Source organism: Chiloscyllium punctatum, chromosome 12 (genome assembly GCF_047496795.1).
Source record: "Chiloscyllium punctatum isolate Juve2018m chromosome 12, sChiPun1.3, whole genome shotgun sequence".
NCBI lineage: Eukaryota > Metazoa > Chordata > Chondrichthyes > Orectolobiformes > Hemiscylliidae > Chiloscyllium > Chiloscyllium punctatum.
The window spans coordinates 37,123,111-37,148,297 of NC_092750.1; the positions used below are offsets into that span (position 1 = coordinate 37,123,111).

Below are 25,187 nucleotides of genomic sequence, written 5' to 3' on the forward strand. Positions count from 1 at the left end.
TGTCTCTCTCCTGTTCTAAAACTCCACAATATAAAAAATGTCATTAACTTGTCAGAAGGCCTTCAGTCATCTCTCTTTCACATACTAGTTTAAAACCATGGTTCAAAAACAACTGCTTCCGTTATGCATGAAATTCCTTCAGACAAATAGACCACCACTCAGATGACACTACCTTAAAATCCAAACACCTAAAAAATAACAAATATATGCATAAATCACACTCCTTTCATAAATAGATGGAAAATCACACCCCATTCATCGAGCATATAAATGCTGGATGAAAACTTGACATCCATTTTAAGTTTGCAGGCAGAGGGAGAATAAATTAACAGAATCTTGATTGGTACAAATTTTCTCTTAATTTGTATGTGGGGTATGGATGTGATTGGCTAGGCCAGTATTTATTATCCCATTCCTGTTCCTCCTGAGAGCTGCCTTCTTGAATCGTTACAGTCCTTCAAGTGTAGATACATGTAAAGTGTTATTGGGAAGGGAGTCCCAGGATTTTGACTGCAACAGTGGCAATTTAGTTTCAAATCAGGATAGCTTATGGACAGAGGGGAAGCTGAAGATGGTGGTCCTTCTCAGTGGTGATGGTCACAGTTTTATATAAAAACTGGTTTAAGATTAGTCTTACTGGTGAAATGAAGTTATAATGCTTTGCTCTTAAATAGGCCCCTCAGGCTATTCCTCAATGGAATCCTGCTAATTATAATATCTAATCAATTCCTATGGTAAACAGTGCCCTACTCAATTTAGGTTAAAATTAATTTCATTAGCTTTTGCATATTTTTAACTTATAGATAAATAGATAGGAAAAGTATATGGCCTAAGACAGGTGAGAGCAGTTTATTGGTCCTGGAGGACCTATGAACAAACAGTTAATACACAGAATGGAAATCTCTGGCTGATCTAGGGAGCCTTCAGTTGTGCAGCCAAAGCATCAGAAAGGAGATCTGGAACAAACGATTATTTTAATATTCCTGTTTGTTGCTAAAAATTGTTTATATTTTTAAAAGAGCAACAAGAGTCACATTTCCTTCGCATTCTGATTCTAGGATTCTTAAAACTACTATTCCTTACATAAACTCAGAATTGAATTCTCGGCTTTTAAATTTGCAAAATTAATTTGTATAAAACAAAGATAGATGTGTAGTGTAAACACAGAACTAAATAGTAATCATCTCTTGACTAGCTGCATATAACGTATATTTAATAATTACATACAGTATCCTCCCATTGGCAAAAACATAATTCAAAACACTTGAATCACCATTTTCACACTTTCATCCCAATTTACACTCTGGTTTCACCCACAACCATAAATGGATGAAATGGGAGAATATTTTGGCGAAAGCTATGCCTTCTGGAAATGCTAGCAAAATAATAATCAATATCTTGTTCTGATATTCCAAAATCCATATTTCCATGAAGTGTGTTCCATTCTATTTCACTATCTGCGAGTGCCTCACCATCCTGTGATACATAAACATTGGAATAGATAGATGGTGGCCTGCTCTGGGTATATTCTGCTACAGCTAAGTCCAGGTGCTCAAGATCCAAAAGGTCTTGTTCTGTCCAGAGAATGGCTGATGGATGGTTCCAAGATGCTTCAACTCTGGGTGTTGAGGTAGTTTGATGGTCTTCCAAAACGTGATCCAAACAAGTACAACTTTTGAAAAGAAATGTAAAGAACCATAAGGATCAAAAATTGTGCAATTGGTTTCAATGAAATGAGCTGCCTGTAATCTAATTGCAAAGTTACAATAAAGACATCATGCAAATTCCATTGGTTATTATTTTTGGAAATGGTGAAAATAACCCAGTAATTACTTATTTTAAAGATGACAATGAAGATTAAACGCAAATTGTGATCTATGTAGTGTCATGGCTCAGAGTTGCCTGTTTACCTAACATAAAGGCTAGGCTACTCACTGATATTTGTGCATAAATTTGGCTGTAAGAGAGTTGAGGTTTAGCATTGAATGCAGGACGTTGATCAATTTGCAGACGATACAAAAGTTGGTGGGTAATGAATAGTGAGGAAGATAGCCCTGGAGTACGGAAGGATATAGATGGGCTGGTCACATAGGCTGATTAGCAGCAAATGTAATTCAGTCTGGATAAGTGTGGGGTGATGCACTTGGGCAGGACAAACAAGGCAAGGGAATACATGATGAATGGTAGAACCCAGTGATAAGCACTGAGGATCAGAGGGATATGCATGTACACCAGTTCCTTGAGGTATTAGGGATGGTAGATAAAGTGGTTAAGGAGGCATATGGTATACTTGCCTTTAATAGTTGAGGCATAGGGTTTCATAGCAGGGAGGTTATTGCTGGAAATGTATAATACATTGGTTAAGCCACAGTTAAAGTATTGTGTGCAATTTTGGAATCTATATTGTAGGAAGGATATGATCGTACTGGAGAGGGTACTCAAAGAGATTTGCCAGGATGATGACTGAGCTGGAGAGTTGCAGTTACAAAAAGACATTAGACAGAATGGGGTTAGGTTCCTTAGAACAGAGGATACATGATTGAGATGTAAAAAAATTAGAGGGGCATAGCTTGAGCAAACAGGAAGAAATGTTTTCTCTTAATGGAGACATTAATGACCCTGGGATGTAGATTTAAAGTGGAGGCAGAAGGTTTACAGGAGATGTGAGAGAAAATGTTTTTACCCAGAGGGTGCTGGATTTGGAACTCACTGCTTGTGTGAGTGGTAAGGGCAGAAACCCTCACAACATTTACCAAGTATTTAGATGGGTACCAGCAATGCCAAGGTATACAAGGCTATGGGCCCATTGCTGGAAAATGGGATTTGAATATTAGATGGTTAATCTTGACCGGCGCAGATTCGATGGGCTGAAGGGCCTTTTTGACCTGTCGATGTCTGACCCTAAATCACACAGTAATTTGAAGTAAGGGCAAGTGGATGGTTTTGCACGAGACTCTTGAGGTTCTAGGCCACTCTTGTGTATTAGCTTCATGAAAACAAACTAAATGAAGTTGAGCCTCAGGCACAAGTCCGACTGATAGATCTGAAAGTGCGTGGACCTTCCAGCTGCAGTAGAAACAGCTACCTGACTGTGATTAGAAGGTAGCAGTCCAGTAAAACGTTGGTAGGAACAGACCTGATCAATTGCAAGGTGGGGGGGGGGGGGGATGGGTAAGGAGTTACTGACTTACCATTACCACTAGAGGTCTGGACATGAATTTTAAGCAGCGCCAAGCCATGTATTCATGCCTCCAAGTCAACAGTATCCATGTGGGAACAGCTTACAGGAAACCTTGAGGTAACACTGTGGTTCCAGCTTTCCCCTCTGCTACTGATATCTGAAGTATCATTAAGCTCTCCATGCTCAACTGGCAAATGTCTCAAATCAGACAAAGCATGGCACCACAAGACATTTTCTATCAAAAATGTCTGTGAACAGTGAGAGTTGCTCTTCCCTTACTAACAGCAATAAAAGTCTCTCCTGACTGTGAAAGGAAGTCTGGACAGACATTATTGCAGAGGTTAGCAGGCACTGGGTCCTAGGCACACCTAGGTTGACTGCAGGAACTGAATCAGTGACTATCTCTGCACCACCAGGGCGATTAGAATGGTGGCATTGGATCAATATGGCTCTCATGATAGCAACAATTAATGTCTCTAAGTGAGAGAAGCCACTGGGCAGGCAGTAGAGTACAATGTGAGGCACAGCAGTAGATATATCATGTGGCCTGGATATACATGGGCCAGAATTTGCAGGCTCATCCTTCCATCTTTATACAAATGGCATGTGAGCAGGTACAGGTTACCTGATTGGCCACAGACAAAAGGGTAACTAGGGAGAGAATTGGGCCCCTCAAAGATCAGCAAGGCGGCCTTTGTGTGGAGCCACAGAAAATGGGGGAGATACTAAATGAATATTTTACATCAGTATTTACTGTGGAAAAGGATATGGAAGATATGGACTGTAGGGAAATAGATGGTGACGTCTTGCAAAATGTCCATATTACAGAGGAGGAAGTGCTGGATGTCTTGAAACGGTTAAAAGTGGATAAATCCCCAGGACCTGATCAGGTGTACCCGAAAACTCTGTGGGAAGCTAGAGAAGTGATTGCTGGGCTATCACATCATTTGTATCATCGATAGTCACAGGTGAGGTGCCGGAAGACTGGAGATTGGCAAACGTGCCTCTGTTTAAGAAGGGCGGTAAAGACAACTATAAACTGGTGAGCCTGACCTTGGTGGTGGGCAAATTGTTACAGTGAATTCTGAGGGACAGGATGTACATGTATTTGGAAAGGCAAGGACTGATTAGGGATAGTCAACATGGCTTTGCGCGTGGAAAAACATGCCTCACAAACTTGATTGAGCTTTTTGAAGAAGTAACAAAGAAGATTGATGAGGGCAGAGCAGTAGATGTGATCTATATGTACTTCAGTAAGGCGTTCGACAAGGTTCCCCATAGGAGACTGATTAGCAAGGTTAGATCTCATGGAATACAGGGAGAACTAGCCATTTGGATACAGAACTGGCTCAAAGGTAGAAGACAGAGGGTGGTGGTGGAGGGTTATTTTTCAGACTGGAGGCCTGAGACCAGTGGAGTGCCACAAGGATCGGTGCTGGGCCCTCTACTTTTCTCATTTACATAAATGATTTGGATGTGAGCATAAGATGTACAGTTAGTAAGTTTGCAGATGACACCAAAATTGGAGGTGTGGTGGACAGCGAAGAGGGTTACCTCAGATTACAACAGGATCTGGACCAGATGGGCCAATGGGCTGAGAAGTGGCAGATGGAGTTTAATTCAGATAAATGTAAGGTGCTGCATTTTGAGAAAGCAAATCTTCGCAGGACTTATACACTTAATGGTAAGGTCATAGGAAGTGTTACTGAACAAAGAGACCTTGGAGTGCAGGTTCATAGCTCCTTGAAAGTGGAGTCGCAGGTAGATAGGATAGTGAAGAAGGCGTTTGGTATGCTTTCCTTTATTGGTCAGAGTAATGAGTACAGGAGTTGGGGGGTCATGTTGCGGCTGTACAGGACATTGGTTAGGTCACTGTTGGAATATTGCGTGCAATTCTGGTCTCCTTCCTATTGGAAAGGTGTTGTGAAACTTGAAAGGGTTTAGAAAAGATTTACAAGGATGTTGTCAGGGTTGGAGGATCTGAGCTACAGGGAGAGGCTGAACAGGCTAGGGCTGTTTTCCCTTGAGCGTCAGAGGTGAGGGGTGACCTTATAGAGGTTTACAAAATTATGAGGGGCATGGATAGGGTAAATAGACAAAGTCTTTTCCCTGGGGTCAGGGAGTCCAGAACTAGAGGGCATAGGTTTAGGGTGAGAAGGGAAAGATATAAAACAGACCTAAGGGGCAACTTTTACACGCAGTGGGTGGTACGTGTATAGAATAAGCTGCCAGAGAATGTGGTGGAGGCTGGTATAATTGCAACATTTAAGAGGCATTTGGATGGGTATATGAATAGGAAGGGTTTGGAGAGATATGGGCAGGGTGCTGGCAGGTGGGACTAGATTGGGCTGGGACATCTGGTCGGCATGGATGGGTTGGACCAAAGGGTCTGTTTCCATGCTGTACATTTCTATGACTCTATGACTCATTAGCTGTCAGAGGGATGTATGTTCATAAGGTGGTTAAGTGGCAATTGAGCTGAGACTCAGTCTTCCCATGTATCTGCAGGAGAAAATGACACTTAATGCCAAAGAACGATCAATGATAGTTGAAGGAGTACCTAACATGAGGGACACATGCCTACAGAAAAGGAGGCAGGGGAATCAGCCAGAGAGCAGGACAGCGAGACAAGTGTAGATGGTGAAGCTGGAGTGTAAAGAGCTGACAGTGAGGATGCATCAAATTTGGCATCAACCACTGGGCAGAAAAAAAATGGACTTTATAGAGGAATGGGAGAATTGATTGTGAATAATGGGAACCTAATTCTTTCTGCTCTTCAATGCTGGGCTTTGCATTCTGGAGGAATGTCCTGCTCCATCCACCATAACCCTGCAATCTACCACTGAGGAGGAGAATATCAAAGCCTCAGTGTTTGCTCTATCATCTATTCCTCCTGCACTCTCACCAGCACCGATACAATCATTATGGTCCCAGCTGATGGTGAAACTGGACAAGTCAATTCCTGGTTAGAAATATGACCTGACAGGTCATAAGGTTTATTTTTGTAATTTGGTTACTTCAGTAGTGATTCAGCGAGCACATGTAAATGAGGCTGCCAATGTACTTTTAATAATACGTCATATTGCATAAAGGAAAGGGGATGAAAAGATATATATATAAAGTCAGTTTGGAAAGATAATAAACAGAAAAAAAAATTCAATTCTTTTTCCCAGCAATATTCTTTGCAGACACTCAATGCTTTTCTTACTCAACTGGTGAGGTCACAAGCATCTCATTTCAGCAACTTTCTGCACATGTACCAAACAGGATTCTCTCTTTCATTCCTCACGGCATCTATGACTTTTCTCACTGAACACAAAGAAAATGAATTCAGAGCTTTTTCCAATCACTTTATCTGTTTTGCGATTTCTAAACAGCACACGTGGCTGCTGGTTTTTCTTTTTCTGGTCATAAAAACACAACTGAGTAAACACTTCAGGAATTATCTCACCAGGTAGAACATCTACTCATTTAACTTGACTTCAGCTCCATACCATAATTTCAGCAAAATTCATCTCCAAATTCCGAGATCTGTGACTCTGCTCCCCCTCTTCAACCGGATCCTCAACTTCCTGTCCCACAGACTATAATCAGTGAGAATAGGTGACTTCAACACCAGTGTGTGACAATGCTGCTCCTTTAACAAGGTTATTCAGTCCTTGGTTTTTTTTAAAAGAGGAATCATCAAGGCAGAGGTGCCAAAATGTCTGAACTGGCTACTTTAATAATGGCTAACAGATGCTACCTAAGTCAACAAGCAGAAAATGTTTTCAGGGTTTTTGTAAAAATACTTGTACAATGAAGGGGGAGTAGCCAGTTCTCCCAGTTCAGGGTTTTTTTTCTAGTTTTGGGTTAGTTTTAGCTGGAGACCCAAAGAAACAGCTCCCTGCTGATCCCCCCCTCTCTCCCTCTCTCTCTCTCTCTCTCTGACATCTCTCTCCTGGAAGAACCTGTTTTTGAATTTGCTTTTTTGGCAAGGAGTGTGTTTATGGGATGTTGCAGGAAATCGGAACAGCTCTTTATTAAGTTGCATTTCATCTTGTTTGAGTTTTCAACTTGTTATGTTTTTCTAAATTTGGATTCTTTGTGTTCGTGTGTTAAAAAAACCTGTTTGGTTTGATTAGCTGTGTCACTCCTGGAGTGTTCGCCTTTGGTCTGCTTAAAACAACGAGAAATTTTAGGGTCTGGGCTACCATCTTAAAATGTTTTGAGGGGATCTGGTCTGGTCCAAAATAGATTGGGGGCTCACCTGGGATTTGTCCTATAATTCCGATTTGGGATTAGGGTTGTTGGACTCAAAGGAAGCCAGTGGTAGGTGTGAGTGTCTTTTGTTCCAGGTGTTGAATTCAGATGGTTTAAACAATGCTTGGTGTAGCCTTGGCTCTTTCAGTCACAAAGAGTTTTCTGGGGGTGGAAGAAGCGACTTTGGGGGCTTTACAAAAGGTGAACAAGGAAAAGCTGCCGGGGTTGGAGTTATCTTCATCTGTAAGAAAGGGAGATAATTACAGCAATAGCTCAGCATTTAAATTTGTTGGAAACACCATTGGAATCTTTAGAGATGGCTAAACTCTGATTGAAAAGAAAGCAGCTTCAGGTAGAGAAACAAAAGAAAAAGAAATGAAACTGTCCGAATTACGGTTAAAAGCTGAGGAAAGAAAAAACAAATGAAAGGCCCAAGCAGAAAAAAAACAAGGATGGAATAACATTGTTAAAGGAGCATCACCATCACAGATGCCCCACAAGCTGTATATTCAGCCCCTTACTGGGCTCCTTATGCATTCACAACTGTATGGTCAAATTCAGCTCTAACTCCATTTACAAATTTATTGATGACACCACCATAGTGGGTTGGATCAACAATATGACAGAACAGGATGAAGAGAGCTTAGCGGCATGGTGTAACAACAACAATCTCTTCCTCAATGTCAGCAAAACAAAGGAGCTGGTCATCGACTTTCGAAAGGGGAGTGGAGGATATGCCCCTCCCTGTATCAATGGTAGAGATGGTGGAGTTGGTCGAGAGCTTCAAGACAGCTAATCAGGTGGAGCTGGGTCTTTACTTATATTTGAATTTTGTTTTAAGTCTCTGGGTATTTTTGTCCTTTCCCTTACAACACAGAGAGAGAGAGAGAGAGAGAGAGAAAAGAGAGAGATGTCTTACCATCTCTAGGTCTGTAACAACCTGCAGTTAGACCAATCCAGCAGCTGCTGTTAGGCCGGTTAGCTTTACTTCAAAGACTCCTGATGCCGCTCTGTCTCAGTAGCACAAACATTTTACTGCTCCAAAAGCAACTTAGTCTCTTACAACTAACAATGTATACTACTTGATTTTCAAGTTGCAAAACTCTCCTAATACAAGAGGGTAGTGCCGAGTTGGAGGATTGGATCTGGGATAAGGTGGGGGGAGGGGAGATCAAGAAACTGGTGAAATCGACATTGATGCCATGCGGTTGGTGAGTCCCAAGGTGGAAGATGAGGTGTTCTTCCTCCAGGCATTGGGTGGCTTGGATTTGGTGGTGGAGGAAGCCCAGGAATTGCATGTCCTTGACGGAGTGGGAGGGGGAGTTGAAGTGGTCGGCCACAGGGCGGTGGGATTGTTTGGTTCGTATGTCCCTGAGATGTTCCCTTAAACATTCTGCGAGTTAGCATCCTGTCTCCCCAATGTAGAGGAGGCCTCATCGAGACCAACTGACACGGTAGATGAGGTGTTTGCATGTGCAGCAAAATCTCTGCTGGATGTGGAAGGATCCTTTGGGCCTTAGATGGGGCTGAAGGGGAGGGTTTTACACCTCTTGTGGTGGCAAGGGAAGGTACAGGGAGTGGAGAATGGGTTGATGGGGGGTGTGGACCTAATGAGGGAGTTCTAGAGGGAATGATCTCTAAGCAATGCTGATAGGAGTGGGGAGGGAAATATATCTTTAGTGGTGGGGTCAGATTGTAAGTGGCGGAAATGGCGGAGGATGATGCGTTGCATTTGGAAATTAGTGGGGTGGAAGGTGAGGTCAGGGGGGTTCTGTCCTTGTTGCAGTTGGAGGGGTGGGGTTCAAGGGCAGTGGTGCAGGAAGTGGAGGAGATGCGTGGGAAGACATTGTTAACCACGTGGGAGGGGAAATTGCAGTCTTTGAAATAGGAGACCATCTGGGATGTCCTGGAATGGAATTGCTCTTCCTGGGAGCAGATGCGGCAGTGGTGGAGGTATTGGGAGTAAGGGGTGGTGTTTTTACAGAGGGAGTAGGAGGAGGGGGTGTAGTCCAGGTAGCTGCGGGAGTCGGTGGGTTTGAAGTACATGTCCACGTTGAGTCGTTCACAGAGATGAAGACGGAGAGGTCCAGGAAAGGGAGGGAGGTGTCTGAGATGGTACAGGTGAACTTAAGGTCAGGGTGGAAGCTGTTAGTGGAGTTGATGAATTGTTCAACCTCCTCATGGGAACATGAAGTGGCGCCAATACAGTCATCTATGTGGCGGAGGAAAAGATGGGGTATGGTGCCAGTGTAGCTGCGGAAGATGGACTGTTCCACATACCCGATGAAGAGGCAGGCATAGCCGGGGCCCATGCATGTGCCCATGGCTACCCCTTTGGTCTGAAGGAAGTAGGAGGATTCGAAAAGTTGTGGAAGGTGAAGATCAGTTCAGCCAATCGAATGATTGTGTCAGAGGAAGCGTACTGGTTAGGTCGGCGGGAGAGGAAGAAATGGAGGGCTTGGACATGTACAGGGACTGTAGTCATATCATAATGAATGCCCCATTGTCAATATACTGAGTGCTTCTTCTCAATAAATACTGAACTAAACTAGTGGTGTCAATACTGTGACTATAAGTGCAGCTCATAGGCCAGGAATTCTCCTACAAGTCACTTTCCCAGTTACTGTCTACCATACAAAACATGCAAGTCAGGAGTTACGGATGGGCAGTAACTGTTCATATAGCCACACCATCCACATCTCGTGAATGAATTAAGAACTACACATTCACACCTACATCTCCAGACTCAACTTCGCTAATGGCCTCTCACATGCAAATTAAACTAAACTGGCAGCTACGTCTTATCGCATAACAAGTCCTTCTCCACTGTTATAGTTATTTTTTTCTTTCTCTTTTTGCAAAAAAACCTAGAAAACAAACAATCACAATAAACAATAAAGAAGAACCAAAAACTTCAAAATAAACTCCTCCTCAATGGGAAGACACCAACAGAATCAGTCTCCTCTCCTCTTTAATACAGGAGAAAAAAAAAGAATCCTCCAATCACACTGATCCAGCTCCCTCAGAGGCAGCTCTCAGTGTTAACAGGATGTTTGTCATTCATATTCTTTTTTTCTCTCTTTTCTCCTGGCACCCATGTCATTTGTGTGTAAGTGTTGGACACAGTGAAGAACAACAAATATTTAAATCTTTATTCATTCTCCACTATTATAGCATTCCAAACCACTCAGCACATTGCAATTAAAGCCTCACTCCTCCCAACATCTACCACCCTACACAACAGCCCAGATTTTATGTTTTTCTGATGCCAGTATCCACTACATTCTCTGACCTCACTCCTCTATCTTTATTGCACATCCTTCAGATGGCTAGATCCCTCCCTTTGGAATATTCATTCTAACCTTTTTTAAAATTTGCATCCATTCTTTATTTTCCCATTTGCCATTGGCCATCACAGCCTTCATTAATACCTACATTAGTGATTGAAGTCTATTTTAGCCTTTATGTAAGTTTACTAGATTAGAAATCCTATCTACTCCGCTGAATATTTCAGGAAGCAATTTTCAACATTAGTTCAAGGCTTCCGCTATATGGGAACCTGTATGTTTGTATAGTGGGATGGAATTCATCACAGTAGAAAAACACAGAAACAACTGCACAATGAAAATAGTTAATCAGCCTGGTTTCCTGAGTATTTCTTATTTTGCTTCTGGCTACTCTAATAGCTAGGGAATGAATATACTGATAGTAACTAAAAAGGGGGCTTATACAGACAAACTGCCAATGACCAGAGAAATCATTTAAATACCACAATTTATAATTTTGCTTTCAGAGAAACTATGACCATCCATCTCTTCAGGTGGTCTCTGAATGCCCAAACCAGAAACATAGCTTAATTTTCAATGCTGTACAATCACCGCTGTCAGTGTTGCGATGAAAGGTAACATGATCGAGAACCTGATTTATCAAGTTATTGGGTATGTATCCAACTACCAGAATGAAACTGACTGAGAAGAGACAGTTCAAACAACTATTGTGGATTTTCCCGGGATTTGGACCGGGGTTATAAAGGATAGACTTAAGGTTGAACTTGTTTTCACTGAGGAAAAGATTATCTGGAGGAAATTGAATCCAGATGTCTAAAATAGGAAGCACGGTGCAGCCATAAGTGGGTAATTAAACTGCGATTGGGCAACTACAGGACAAGAGTACAAAATTAACAGGGTTTAAGATTAGTGGAAATTTTGATCCAATAGGATAATAGATATTCCAGCAACAGCATTTCATGCTGGGGGATGATATTTGCTGTTTAAAAACAAAGCTAAGGAACATTATAATTTAAAATCATCTATACAATATGACGTTTGTAGTACTATGTGTGGATTATTGTGTGAGCATACACTTGGTCAGATGAAACTATACAAATTTGACAGAATAAAACTTAAGTTGAAATAAAATTCTGCAGTACTATTTGATAAGGAAAGACCAACAAACCTGATTCTACCAACATCTGCCTAATTTTCTCAGTGATCGTTTCTATGTAAAGCACTGAAATTGCAGAAATTGCTTCTTTTAAGATCGGTGTTAAATAATGCTTTTGGGAATTCTGCTATACTACTCCCTCAGATGGTGACACAGAGGTGGAGGGGGGATTAATGTCAAGAAGGACAAATAATTTGATATATTTACGAAGTTGTTTCAAAGGACGTGGATCCATGGAAATTAACATAGACTGTACCATTATGAGGACAGGATACAGTTTTGGAAAATCTGTGCAGATTAAAGATCCCTGATCAGTTTCATACAATACATATGAAGTAGGAGCAGAAGTAGACCACTCAGCACCTTTGATCAAGAATCTAGCTGCTGCTGCCATAAAATATTCACCACTAGGGTGACCTTACAGAGGTTTATAAAATCATGTGGGCGTGGATAGGGTAAATAGATAAGGTCTTTTCCCCGTGATGGGGGACTCGAAAATGAGAGGGCATAGGTTTAGGGTGAGAGGGGAAATGTTTAAAAGGGATCTAAGGGGAAATGTTTTCACACAGAGGATGATGCATGTATAGAATGAGCTACCAGATGAAGTGGTGGTGGCTGGTACAATTACAGCATTTAAAAGGCATCTGGATGGGTATATGAATAGGAAGGATTTAGAACGATATGGCCAAATGTTGGCAAATGGGACTAGATTAATTTAGGATATCTGGCTGGCATGAACGAATTGGACTGAAGGGTCTGTTCTGTGGTATATGACTCTATGGCTCTATTTTCATCAATCTTTGAGGAAGAGAGTTCCAAAGAATCATACACTTCAGTGAGAAACAAGTTTTATTTCTTTCTGAAATGGGTGACCTCTAATATTTAACCAGTGAACCTGAGTTCTAGAGAGTTCCTGAAAGTACCTTTTTTTGCTAAAGGTCAACAATCTTACTATCAGTAAGACATGAACATTTATCTTTGGATTAAACATATTTTGCTCAGAACATTTACAACTGGGTAAAAGCAGTGTCTTTCAAGTATTGGATCCTATATCCATTTGGGTACTGTGCAAGGTCTGGAGTAGTGAAAAAGTGGAGGAAGTGGATACTCCATGTTCTGAAATTTGTTGCAAGACTAACCTGAGGGAACCACTGATCATAGTTGGGTAGCTGGTAAAATGGTTGCCGTGACGACAGGCTATTTTGCTCCCTCTTCTACGTCTCTTCATTGGCTCTTTCTCTTTTTCAGTTTTAGCAGCCTGATTCTCCAAGACAGTGTTCAGTTTTCTAAGAAAGATGACAAACTTACTATTAATCAATACCTCCATCACTTGCGTTAGAGAAGTACTAATTTTAATTGGAAACATTTCAGTAAGTATTATGTATAAACTGATTATCTTTGCTTTCTATGAATATAACAGAATAGTTTCAGATTTGTCAAGAAATTGATTTGGAAATGCTGTCATTAAAAATTAAACATCTAAAACTGCACTGACATCCTTGAAACCAATCCAGAAAATGCTGTAAGTACTCCAGTCAGTCAGCGTCTACAGACACATTAACATTTTATATTGAAAGAACAGTAGTTAAAGTGAAACAGAAAAATAGGACAAAGAGGAGGCAGGGAAGTGTTACACCTTAAAGTAACTCTCGGAATAAAGGAAGTGTTAAACAAATAAGTCAGCTAATCTGCACTTAGTCTCTTTAATGCCAGTTTGAAATGAAAAAGAAGAAAAACATTTATATTGTGTGTTTCATAACTTCAGTAGGACCTAAAGCAAATATAGCCAAAAAAGTACTATGCCACTAGTTTTAATACAAGAAGCTCATCAGCGTACAGCAAACTTCCATAAACAGCAAAGTGACAACGTTTCAATATCTGTATTAGTGATGCTGGTTAAAGGATTAATATTGGACTATTTGCACTATGGATAATATTACACTATGGATAATTCTTCTGCTTGGGAGAGCAGACAGACTGGATTAATATTGCAACTGAAAGGAGGCATGTCCAAGTGTGCGGCATCCGTAGAGTCACAGGGGTCTACAGAGTAGAAATGATCCTTCAGCCCATCAAGCTTGTGCTGGTAAAACAAAAACCTACCTAACTAATCTAATCCCATTTCCCAGCAATTGGCCCATAGCTTTGTATGCCTCAGCTTCTGAAATGCATATCTAAATACTTCTTAAATGTTAATAAGACTTCTGTCTCTATTACATTTATGGGCAGTGAGTTCCAGATTCCCACCATCCTCTTGGTGAAATAAACTGTTTCCTCACATCCCCTCTAAACCTCCTGCCTCCCGGTCATTGATCCCTCCATCAAAGGGAAACTTTCCTTTCTGACCAGTTATCTTTGCCCTCATAATTTCATGCAACTTTATCAGATGCCTTCTTAATCTCCTCTGCTCCAAAGAGATTAATCCCAATCAGTCCAATCCCTCTTCATAACCGAAACTCCCTAGCCCGAGCAACATCCTGGTAAATCTCCCCTGCATCCTTTCCAATCCACTCACACTGTTCCTATAATGTGCGTTTCAGAATTGCACACAATACCCTAATTGTACTACACTAGAAGATTGGCCTAAGTGCTTGTAAGTTGGAGTTTCACCCAAAAATAAGGTTGTGGCTTTGGACAGTGTTGTGGGAGGAAGTTTGCTAATGATACAAGCTCAATGGGAATGGAAGCTATGATGAGAACACAGGGGCTACAGTCACATTATCTGACTGGAAAACAAGGTGGCACATAAAGTATAATTGGGAAATGTGGGGTTATTTGCTTTGGTCATTAGAATAGAAAAGCCAAATTTTTTTTTCAAAGGGAATGTTGTTACATTCAGAGGGACTTGAGAGTGATCAAAGAACACAGGAAGCCTGCTTGCAACCATAGTGAACAATTAAGAAAACAAATGACACTTTGTCTTTTATTACAAAAGGAGTACAGGAATTATAAGAATAAAAATAAGGGAAACACATGTTTGAGAATTGCATCATGTGGAGATGGTAAAAATGGCAGAGAATTATATGGCAAATGTGGGAGCTGTTGAGTTCGAGAATATGGATAAATGAAACACAAGGTCCCATATGGCAGGCTAGTCATGAAGGTTGGGTCACATGGGATCCAAGGAGAGATAGCTAATTGGATTCAAAATTGGCTCAATGGCAGGAAGCAGAGGGTGATGGTTGAAGGCTGTTTCTCAGACTGGAGACCCGTGACTAGTGGTGTGCCACAAGGGTTGGTGGCATTCCCAAAGCTTTAATGTTCTGCTCATTCCATCCCTTTCAATAGTCTAACTCTGACATTTCCCTTCCTGTTCACTTTATAGAATCATCGTCTATCACAAGTCCTTGTCTCTGGCCCTGAATCTGGTGCCAAACTAATTGGGTGTCAAACTCAGCTCATGGCCATTACAATCTCTGCTTTTAACCGATGTTGCATTAGATGTAGGATTGGTGCCAAAAGTCCTGAATTGAGAAACTGGCCCAACCATGTCCACCATAAGCTATACATAGTATATCATTGTCTTTGCAATTGTAACTGAATGGATCTGACCTACTGTGAAAGTGAGGACTGCAGAATATTGGAGATAGGAGCATCTGCAGTTCTCACTTTCGCCTAGATGATTTTAACCTCACTGCGAATCATCTTCCAAGGATGCCTACCTTGAAGAGGTTCTCCTCCTCACTCTGCAAAGAGCTCAGTGAGTCTCTCTCTCTCTTACTGCAGCCCCCAGGTCATCTCCTCTGCCCTTAAGCTCTTCAGCCACGTCCTGAAGCAGACTCGACCTGTACATCTTCCTTCCCACCTATTTGCTCCACCCTCCCCTCCAACCTATCACCATTACCTCCACCTTCATCCACCTATCGCACTCCCAACTACCTTCCCCCCAGCCCCACCCCCCTCCCATTTATCCCTCCATCCCCAAGGCTCCCAGCTTCATTCCTGATGAAGGGCATTTGCCCAAAGCATCTATTTTTCTGCTCCTAGGATGCTGCCTGACTTACTGTACACCTGACCAAGCTGATCCCAAACATCTACCAGTTAATTTTCCATATGTATTCAACTCAGTGAAAACATCTTTGCACTTAGAGAACCATTTCCAGTACAGATAGCTGGTACTCAGAGTTAACCCAGTTATATTCAGAAACAAGACAAGTGACTGAAAATGCACAAATCCAAATTCTAGTGAGCAAATATTATGAAATATGGATTAAGTTCTCAGAATCCTTGTAAAAATGGCTGTACATGATATTAAGCACTATCAAGGACAATCATGAATGACTGTTTGCCATGCTGCTTTATCTTCAGGGTATCAATAAAAGCCCAGTTCCCTATTAGGAGATCTATTATAAACCAATGATTCTGTGCCTAATCCAGTACTGCAGAAATTGCACAACAAATAAAGAACAATGTCATTTTTTGTTTTACCTTCGTTTCCTGCAGTCAAATAGAACAAAGACACCTGCAGCTCCATACCCGAAAAAGCCCAGCAATGGCCACAGAAGAGAATTCACTGCCATTCCCCATGTCAGCTGGAAAATCCAAAGTGTTAACAATGTATAACACCAAAAAAGGGACATTAAGAAAACTGCTATATACAATAACTGAATGTTCGAGCCATAGTTATTATTAATTCTGCTTTATTTGTGCAGGAGTTCTTCGTGCATTGCTGAATACTGTCTACCTATATTCATTTGCACAGACTTGTGTAAAATATACAGCACTTGTTTCTGAAAACTAATCTTTTCATGATTTGCTTATAAAAACTAATCTTCTCATTGCACAATTTGAAATAAATCTAAACTTTTGAAAAAAGAAACTAATTTTTAAAAATTGTGGTTAAATGCATATAACCTGTATCTGTAATATTCGATTGTCACTGCAGTTTATTTTGAAAGCTGGTATATTGCTTTACTGAGGTCGTTGCCAACATTAATTTCCTTTCATTCTTACATCATTTCCTCTGTTGTTTCCCTCTATTGTTTTACTGTTTCCTTGGCCAGAGTCTCTGCTTGCATAGCAACAAAAATATGTGTCCCTTTGACTCCTCAAACTAAAAAATAGTTGCATTTCCCCAACATCTGTGATAGAGTGAAAGATTGATCTCTGAAATGCCATATTATTCACTGTAGTGCTGAAAATAAGTTGGGAATTTTTCTGTGCTTGATTTTGGGGGGAAAAAAACACACTATTTCTGCGTGCTGGGGTGTTCCTGGCCAGCCTACCTGCTTTTCCCTGATCACTTCATGAGGTTTGAATGGATTGTAGAAACATGGGAAGGTGGTATTAATCTAAAAAGGAACAATACAGACAGCACTAATCAAAAGATAGCTGAGATTACAGTGTATCAAACACAAAATTAAATTCTTAACTTCTGGCTCAGTTTCAGCATAGACTCTAGGAAATTACAAATGCTGCCGATAAACCATCCTAAAGGATGCATGTTTGCAGTTATACCCGAAAAATAGGAAAAGAGTCAAATTCAAACATTTTTTTAAAACAAGCTTATAAACAGGAACAACTTTGGCTGCAATACAGGTCATTTTCAATTTAAATTCTTAATTTCATGACACGTATATTGCCAACATTTTTGTTTCAGCGACAGGAAGAATGGGAGCGTTGACCAGCGGGCTGATGGGAAGGTGAATCACTGATTTAACAAACTTACCTCAAGTGTCGGGGCCCTCCGTTTTTGTTTCAGCAGCAGGAAGAGCAGGAGCATCGACCAAGGGGCTGATGGGAAGGTAAATTGTTGATTTTAAAACTCACCTCGTGAATAGATAGAACACTCGCTGAGCAGGAGTGGACACAGGACTGCTGAGTAAGTGAAGTAATATATTTGGGTGGTTGCGTTAACCGAAACACTACTTACGAGGTGTCTCCCATCCATTCTCCTCCTCTAATCAAAAAAAAGTTTGGTGCGCCAGATTGGCAAGGTTACTAGATTTTATTCTTTCTTTTTCTACAGTCTCTTTGGGAATTTAGAATAGTGGGAATGGTGGTTAGGGCAGTTGAATGTTTCTCCTGCAGAATGTGAGGGGTAAGGGTCACCACTAGTGTCCTTGCCGACTACATCTGCAGGAACTGCACTCAACTCCAGCTCCTCGAAACCACGTTAGGGAACTGGAGCTGGAGCTGGATGAACTTTGGATCATTCGGGAGGCAGAGGGGGTTATTGAGAGGCGTTACAGGGAGGTAGTCACTCCTCAGATGTAAGAAAGGCAGATTGGTTACAGTCAGGGGACGGAAAGAGAACTGGCAGGCAGTGCAGGGAACCCCTGTGGCCATTCCCCTCAATAATAAGTATAGCTTCTTTACCACTGTTGGGGAGGTCAACTTACCAGTGATAAGCCATGGGGCACAGGGCTCTGGCACAGAGTTTTCCCCTGTTGCTCAGAAGGGAAGCAGGGAGAAGAGCAGAGCATTAGTCACTGGGGATTGCATAGTTAGAGGGACAGATAGGAGGTTCTGTGGGAACGAGAGAGACTCACGGTTGGTGTATTGCCTCCCAGGTGCCAGGGTTCGTGATGTCTCAGATCGCGTTTTTAGAATCCTTGAGGGGGAGGGGGAGCAGCCCGAAGGCGTGGTCCACATAGGTACTAACGACATAGGTAGGAAAAGGGATGGAAATTTAAGGTAGACATTCAGGGAGCAAGGGTGGAAACTTAGTGCTAGAACAAAGACTTGTTATCCCTGCTTTGTTGCCCCTGCCATGTGCTAACGAGGCAAAGAATAGGGAGTGAGAGGAGTTGCAGACGTGGCTACAGGGATGGTGCAGGAGGAAGCGTTTCAGATACCTGGATAATTGAAGCTCATTCTGGGGTAGGTGGGTCCTCTACAAACAGATGATCTACAGCTCAGACAGAGGAGTACCAATATCCTGGGGAGGGAGGGTGGGGGGGAGATTTGCTAATGCCCTTCTGGAGGGTTCAAACTAATTCAGCAAAGAGATGGAAACCTAAATTATAGTTCCATTGTCCATGAGGTTGAGAGCAGTGAGGTCAGAAATGAGGTTTCAAGGTGGCAAGAGTTCACCGGCAAGCAGAGAGGTGATTTGAAGTGTGTCTACTTCAACACTCGGAGCATCTGGAATAAGGTGGGTGAACTTGCAGCATGGGTTGGTATCTGGGACTTGATGTTATGGCCATTTCGGAGGCATGGATAGAGCAGGAACAGGAATGGTTGTAGCAGGTTCCAGGATTTAGATGTTTCAGTAAGAACAGAGAAGATGGTAAAAGAGGGGGAGGTGTGGCATTGTTAGTCAAGGGCATTGAGGACTTGTCGACTGAGGTAGTATGGGCTGAGGTTAGAAACAGGAAAAGAGAGGTCACCCTGTTGGCAGTTTTCTACAGGCCTCCAAATGGTTCAAGAGATGTAGAGGAAAGGATAGCAAAGATAATTCTGGATAGGAACGAGAGTAACAGGGTAATTGTTATGGGGTCTTTAACTTTCCAAATATTGACTGGAAAGACGATAGTTTGAGTACTATAGATGGGTCTGTTTTTGTCCAATGTGTGCAGGATGGTTTCCTGACACTGTATGTAGACAGGCCAACAAGGGGAGAGGCCACATTAGATTTGGTACTGGGTAATGAACCTGGCCAGGTGTTAGATTTGGAGGTAGGTGAGCACTTTGGTGATAGAGACCACAGTTCGGTTATGTTTACTTTAGTGATGGAAAGAGATAGGTATATAGTGCAGGACAAGAGTTACTGCTGGAGAAAAGTCAATTATGATGTGATTAGGCAAGAGTTAGGATGCACAAGATGGGGAAAGAAACTGCAGGGGATGGGCACAACTGAAATGTGGAGCTTATTCAAGGAACGGTTGCTGCACGTCCTTGATAAGTATGTACCTATGAGGCAGAGAGGAAATGGTTGATCGAGGGAGCCATGGTTTTCTGAAGAAATTGAGTATCTTGTCATGAAGAAGAAGGTTTATGTAAGGATGAGACATGAAGGCTCAGTTATGGTGCTTGAGAGTTCCAGGTAAGCCAGGAAAGACCTAAAGAGAGAGCTAAGAAGAGCCAGCAGGGAACAAGAAAAGTCGTTGACAGATAGGGTCAAGGAAAACCCTAAAACTTTCTATACAGGTACACCAAGAATAGAAGAATGACTAGAGTAAGATTAGGCCCAATCAAGGACAATAGTGGGAAGCTGTGTGTGGAGTCTGAGGAGACAGGGGAAGTGCTAAGTGAATATTTTTCTCAGTATTCACACTGGAAAAAGACAATGTTGTTCAGGAGATTACGGAAATACAGGCTACTAGACTAGATGGGATTAAGGTTCACAAAGAGGAAATGTGATCACTCCCTGCAATGCCAGCTCTCCTACTCTTCATCTCACTCCTCCCAGTGCCCCTTCTCCCACTCTGCACCTCAGTCCCCCAAGTGACATCTCTCCCACTCTTCACTCCTCACCCTCCAGTGCCAGCTCTCCCACTTTTCACCTCACTCCCCCCAGTGCCAGCTTTCCCACTCTTCACCTCACTCCTACCTGCCCTACAGGTCCACTGGGCAGGATGGCATTTATCCTAGGATTCTCTGAGAAACCAGGGAGGAGATTGAAGAGTGTTGGCTTTGATCTTTTGTCATCATTGTCTACAGGAATAGTGCCAGAAGACTGGAGGATAGCAAATGTTGTCCCTTGTTCAAGAAGGGGAGTAGAGACAACCCTGGTAATTATAGATCAGTGAGTTATAGTTCGATTGTGGATAAAGTATTGGAAAAGGTTATAAGATATAGGATTTATAATCATTTAGAGGGGAATAAGTTGATTAGGGATAGTCAACACAGTTCAGTGAAGGGTAGGTCATGCCTCACTAACCTTATTGAGTTCTTTGAGAAGGTGACCAAACAGGTGAATGAGGGTAAAGCGGTTGATGTGGTGTATATGGATTTCAGTAAGGCGTTTGATAAGGTTCCCCATGGAAGGTTATTGCGCAAAATACGGAGGCATGGGATTGAGAGTGATTTAGCGATTTGGATCAGAAATTGGCTAACTGAAAGAAGACAGAGGGTAGTGGTTGATGGCAAATGCTCATCCTGGAGTTCAGTTACTAGTATAGTACTGCAAGAAACTGTTTTAGTCCACTGCTGTTTATCATTTTTATAAATGACCTAACGACGGTTAGTAAATTTACGGATGACACTAAGGTCGGTGGAGTTGTGGATAGTGCTGAAGGATGTTGCAGGTTACAGAGAGATATAGATAAGCTGCAAAGCTGGGCTGAGAGGTGGCAAATGGAGTTTAATGTGGAAAAGTGTGAGGTGATTCACTTTGGTCAGAGTAACAGGAATGCAGAGTACTGGGCTAATGGTAAGATTTTTGATAGTGTGGATGGGCAGAGAGATCTTGGTGTCCATGTACAAAGATCCCTGAAATTGCCACACAGGTTCATAAGGTTGTTAAGAAGACATACAGTAAGTTAGCTTTTATTGGTAGATGGATTGCATATCAGAGTCATGAGGACATGCTGCAGCTTTACAAAACTCTGGTGCAGCCACACTTGGAGTATTGCGTACAGTTCTAGTCACCACATTATAGGAAGGATGTGGATGCTTTGGAAAGGGTTCAGAGGAGATTTACTAGGATGTTGTCTGGTATGGAGGGAAGGTCTTATGAGGAAAAGGCTGAGGAACCTGAGGCTGTTTTCATTTGAGAGAAAAGGTTGAGAGGTGACTTAATTGAGACATATAAGATAATCAGAGGGTTAGATAGGGTGGACAGGGAGAGACTTTTTCCTCAGGTGGTGATGACTAGAGTGAGAGGACATAGCTTTAAATTGAAGGGTGATAGATATAGGACAGATATCAGAGGTAGTTCTTTTACTCAGAGTAGTAGTAGCTATATTTGTGCCATTCTGTGACTCTTTGTGAAACTAACTCTGGTATGCCTTTTCTCCTTAAGAAAGTGGACATTCATCATTTAAAATTCTAGTACAGCATCAGTAAGACTTGACAGAGAGACTGAGTGTTCAAATCATGATCCAAGTTTAAAGGCCAGTAAAACAGGGCAATTCGACTATAGTGGGACTCTCCATTGCTTAAGTGAAATGAAGATGACATAAGATCAAGAATCTGTAAGTTATGGTCCCACAGGGCAGTACTGCAAAACTCCAACCTCAAAATGAAGACAATTAATAAATGAATGTCCATACCATAGTCCTAGCAGACCACTGGGCTGCTGTCTCATTAGAGAGTATTGACTGGCAGTGGTTTAACCTGAGGGTCACAATGCATTAGGTAAGGTTGAAAAAGAAAAACCTTCATGGTAACCTCACCTGGTGCAGGAATTAAACCTGTGCTATCAGTGTTAACTCTGCACTGTAATCCAAACATGATGAGGGCAGAGCGGTAGATGTGATCTATATAGACTTCAGTAAGGCGTTCAACAAGGTTCCCCATGGGAGACTGATTAGCAAGGTTAGATCTCATGGAATACAGGGAGAACTAGCCGTTTGGATACAGAACTGGCTCAAAGGTAGAAGAGAGAGGGTGGTGGTGGAGGGTTGTTTTTCAGACTGGAGGTCTGTGACCAGTGGAGTGCTACAAGGATCGGGGCTGGGCCCTCTACTTTTTGTCATTTACATAAATGATTTGGATGCGAGCACAAGAGGTATAGTTAGCAAATTTGCAGATGACACCAAAATTGGAGGTGTGGTGGACAGCGAAGAGGGTTACCTCAGATTACAACAGGATCTGGACCAGATGGGCCAATGGGCTGAGAAATGGCAGATGAAATTTAATTCAGATAATGCGATGTGCTGCATTTTGGGAAAACAAATCTTAGCAGGACTTATACACTTAATGGTAAGGTCCTAGGGAGTGTTGCTGAACAAAGAGACCTTGGAGTGCAGGTTCATAGCTCCTTGAAAGTGGAGTCGCAGGTAGATAGGATAGTGAAGGAGGTGTTTAGTATGCTTTCCTTTATTAGTCACAGTAGTGCGTAAAGGGGTTGGGGGGTCATGTTGCGGCTGTCAGGACATTGGTTAGGCCACTGTTGGAATATTGCGTGCAATTCTGGTCTCCTTCCTATCGGAAAGATGTTGTGAAACTTGAAAGGGTTCAGAAAAGATTTACAAGGATGTTGCCAGGGTTGGAGAATTTGAGCTACAGGGTGAGGCTGAACAGGCTGGGGCTGTTTTCCCTGGAGTGTCGGAGGCTGAGGGGTGACCTTATAGAGGTTTACAAAATTATGAGGGGCATGGATAGGATAAATAGACAAAGTGTTTTCCCTGGGTTCAGGGAGTCCAGAATTAGAGGGCGTAGGTTTAGGGTGAGAGGGGAATGATATAAAAGAGACCTACGGTGCAACTTTTTCACACAGAGGGTGGTACGTGTATGGAATGAGCTGCCAGAGGAAGTGGTGGAGGTTGGTATAATTGCAGTATTTAAGAGGCATTTGGATGGACATATGAATAGGAAGGGTTTGGAGGGATATGGGCCGGGTGCTGGCAGGTGAGACTAGATTGGGTTGGGATATCTGGTCGGCATAGACGGGTTGGCTGAAGGGTCTGTTTCCATGCTGTACATCTCTATGACCCTATCCAGCCAACTGTGCTAATCAACACCCAAACATTCATTAATGCAAACTGCAAGTACCAAGTAAAATCTAGATATGCTAAAAAGTGGTGGGCCTGTGGAATTCACTGCCACGGAGTGCAGTGGAAGCTGGGATGTTAAATGTCGTCAAGGCACAGCTTGATAAATTCTTAATGTTGCAAGGAATTATGGGATACGGAGGAGAGTGTGGGTAAGTGGCATTGATATGCCCATCAGCCATGATTGAATGGCAGAGTGGACTCGATGGGCCAAATGGCCTTACTTCCACTCCTATTTCTTATGGTCTAATGGTCAATGGTGCACAAATTCTATTCAGGAAGAAATGACTAGATTCAAGCATATAATAATTAACTTTAACCAAAATTTGTTGAACAAACTTTACCTGCCCAAAATGATGAAGATATTTCATTACACAAGCAGGTCTATTGTAGTCTTCATGCCAGCCTTGACAGTTCACTAAACGATCAGCAAAAACCCCATGACGACCAAAAGTAAAAGAGCACTAAAGAAATTAGATAAACTAATATGAATTGGCTGTTGTTTACTTCAAGTTGTAAATATCAGATCTACATCACAATTATTTATGTAGGTTTGTATCTCTTGTTCCAAATGTTCAGTTTTATAAAATCTCTGTGTTTTAAACTCAAGGCAAAATGGAGTAATGACATTTGCTCTCCTGTGGGATTTGCTCAATGATAAGCCTCTGTGACCTAATTGTCGTGGCAACTGGGAGTCCAGGGGCATGTCCTATTTAAATTGAAGTGCCAGCTTTCTTACTTGGACAGAAAAGGGACCTTGGACAAAGAGAGAAAATATTCCAGTGGGAAGGACATGGAAATAACTGCTTATGTGCATAGAAGGGAGAAAACTGTTCTCTGTTAATCACCAGAGCGAATGCTGGATGGAGTTTAGTCTCTGGTCAGAGTCCAGACCTGTTGAATTTTTAAAGCACTGGATAGTTCTATCTGATATAACCAGGAAAGGTCTGAACCTGGCTGTAAGAAGCTGATTTGGAGATTCTCAGAGGACCAAAGGAAACAACTTCTGCTGGACATTCAACATCATGACTCAGCAAAACAGGGACAAGTCAGTCTTTTGAAAGCTAGGGGTAACTTTGGACTGGTTCCCATAAAAAGCACAATTCTACAGAGAGTATGGTGTAATGCATAAATACAGCATGAGTTTTTCAGTTGTGTTATGAAATTACAGAGGGATATATTTTCTGTAGTTTACCACATTAGTTGTTTACTAAGTCATACTTAGTTGATGTTGACTTTAGTTTTTGTGAAAGTTAGGGTCATATAAAGTGAAATCTTGTGTGATCCATTGAGTTGGTCACTGGGAACTCAATGTTCTTCTTAAAAGTTTTTAGTCTCTACATAATTCATCGCATTGTAAATTTTAACTATTTGGTATTGTTCCATTTAGAATTCTATTCAAAAATTATTTCTGCAAGAGAGTTCACTGGCACTTGGGGGTCAATTGAACACTCTTCACATTTAATGGAGAGTGCAGGAGGCCACGCCAGCCAGACCTGAAAATGAGGTGACAACCTGGTGAAGCTACCAACCAAGACTACCTGTACGCCAAACAGCATTAAGCAGCAAGTGATAGACAGAGCTAAGAGATTCCACAATCAATGGATCAGATCTAAGTTCTGAAATCCTGCCACATCCAGTCATGAATGGTGGTGGTGGACAATTAAACAACTCACTGGAGGAGAAGGCTCTCCAAATATAACCATCCTTAATGCTGGAAG

General features: G+C 41.9%; 1 protein-coding gene across 5 annotated transcripts in view; it reads right to left on the bottom strand.

Annotated features, from left to right (window-relative positions):
• Positions 1 to 986: 986 nt before the first annotated feature.
• The window catches only part of LOC140483794 (uncharacterized), a 42,413-nt gene continuing 18,212 nt past the window's right edge, over positions 987 to 25,187 (bottom strand). For 3 of the 5 annotated variants that reach the window (XM_072582391.1, XM_072582388.1, XM_072582389.1), the window contains 5 exons: positions 23,811 to 23,930; positions 17,092 to 17,157; positions 16,295 to 16,398; positions 13,006 to 13,152; positions 987 to 1,672 (listed from right to left, as the gene is read on the bottom strand). In XM_072582391.1, coding sequence (XP_072438492.1) covers positions 1,297 to 1,672; positions 13,006 to 13,152; positions 16,295 to 16,398; positions 17,092 to 17,157; positions 23,811 to 23,930 — 813 coding nt within the window. In that variant the 3' untranslated portion in view covers positions 987 to 1,296. The remainder of the gene's footprint in view (positions 1,673 to 13,005; positions 13,153 to 16,294; positions 16,399 to 17,091; positions 17,158 to 23,810; positions 23,931 to 25,187) is intronic. The other 2 variants (XM_072582392.1, XM_072582390.1) reach the window with 1 other exon arrangement.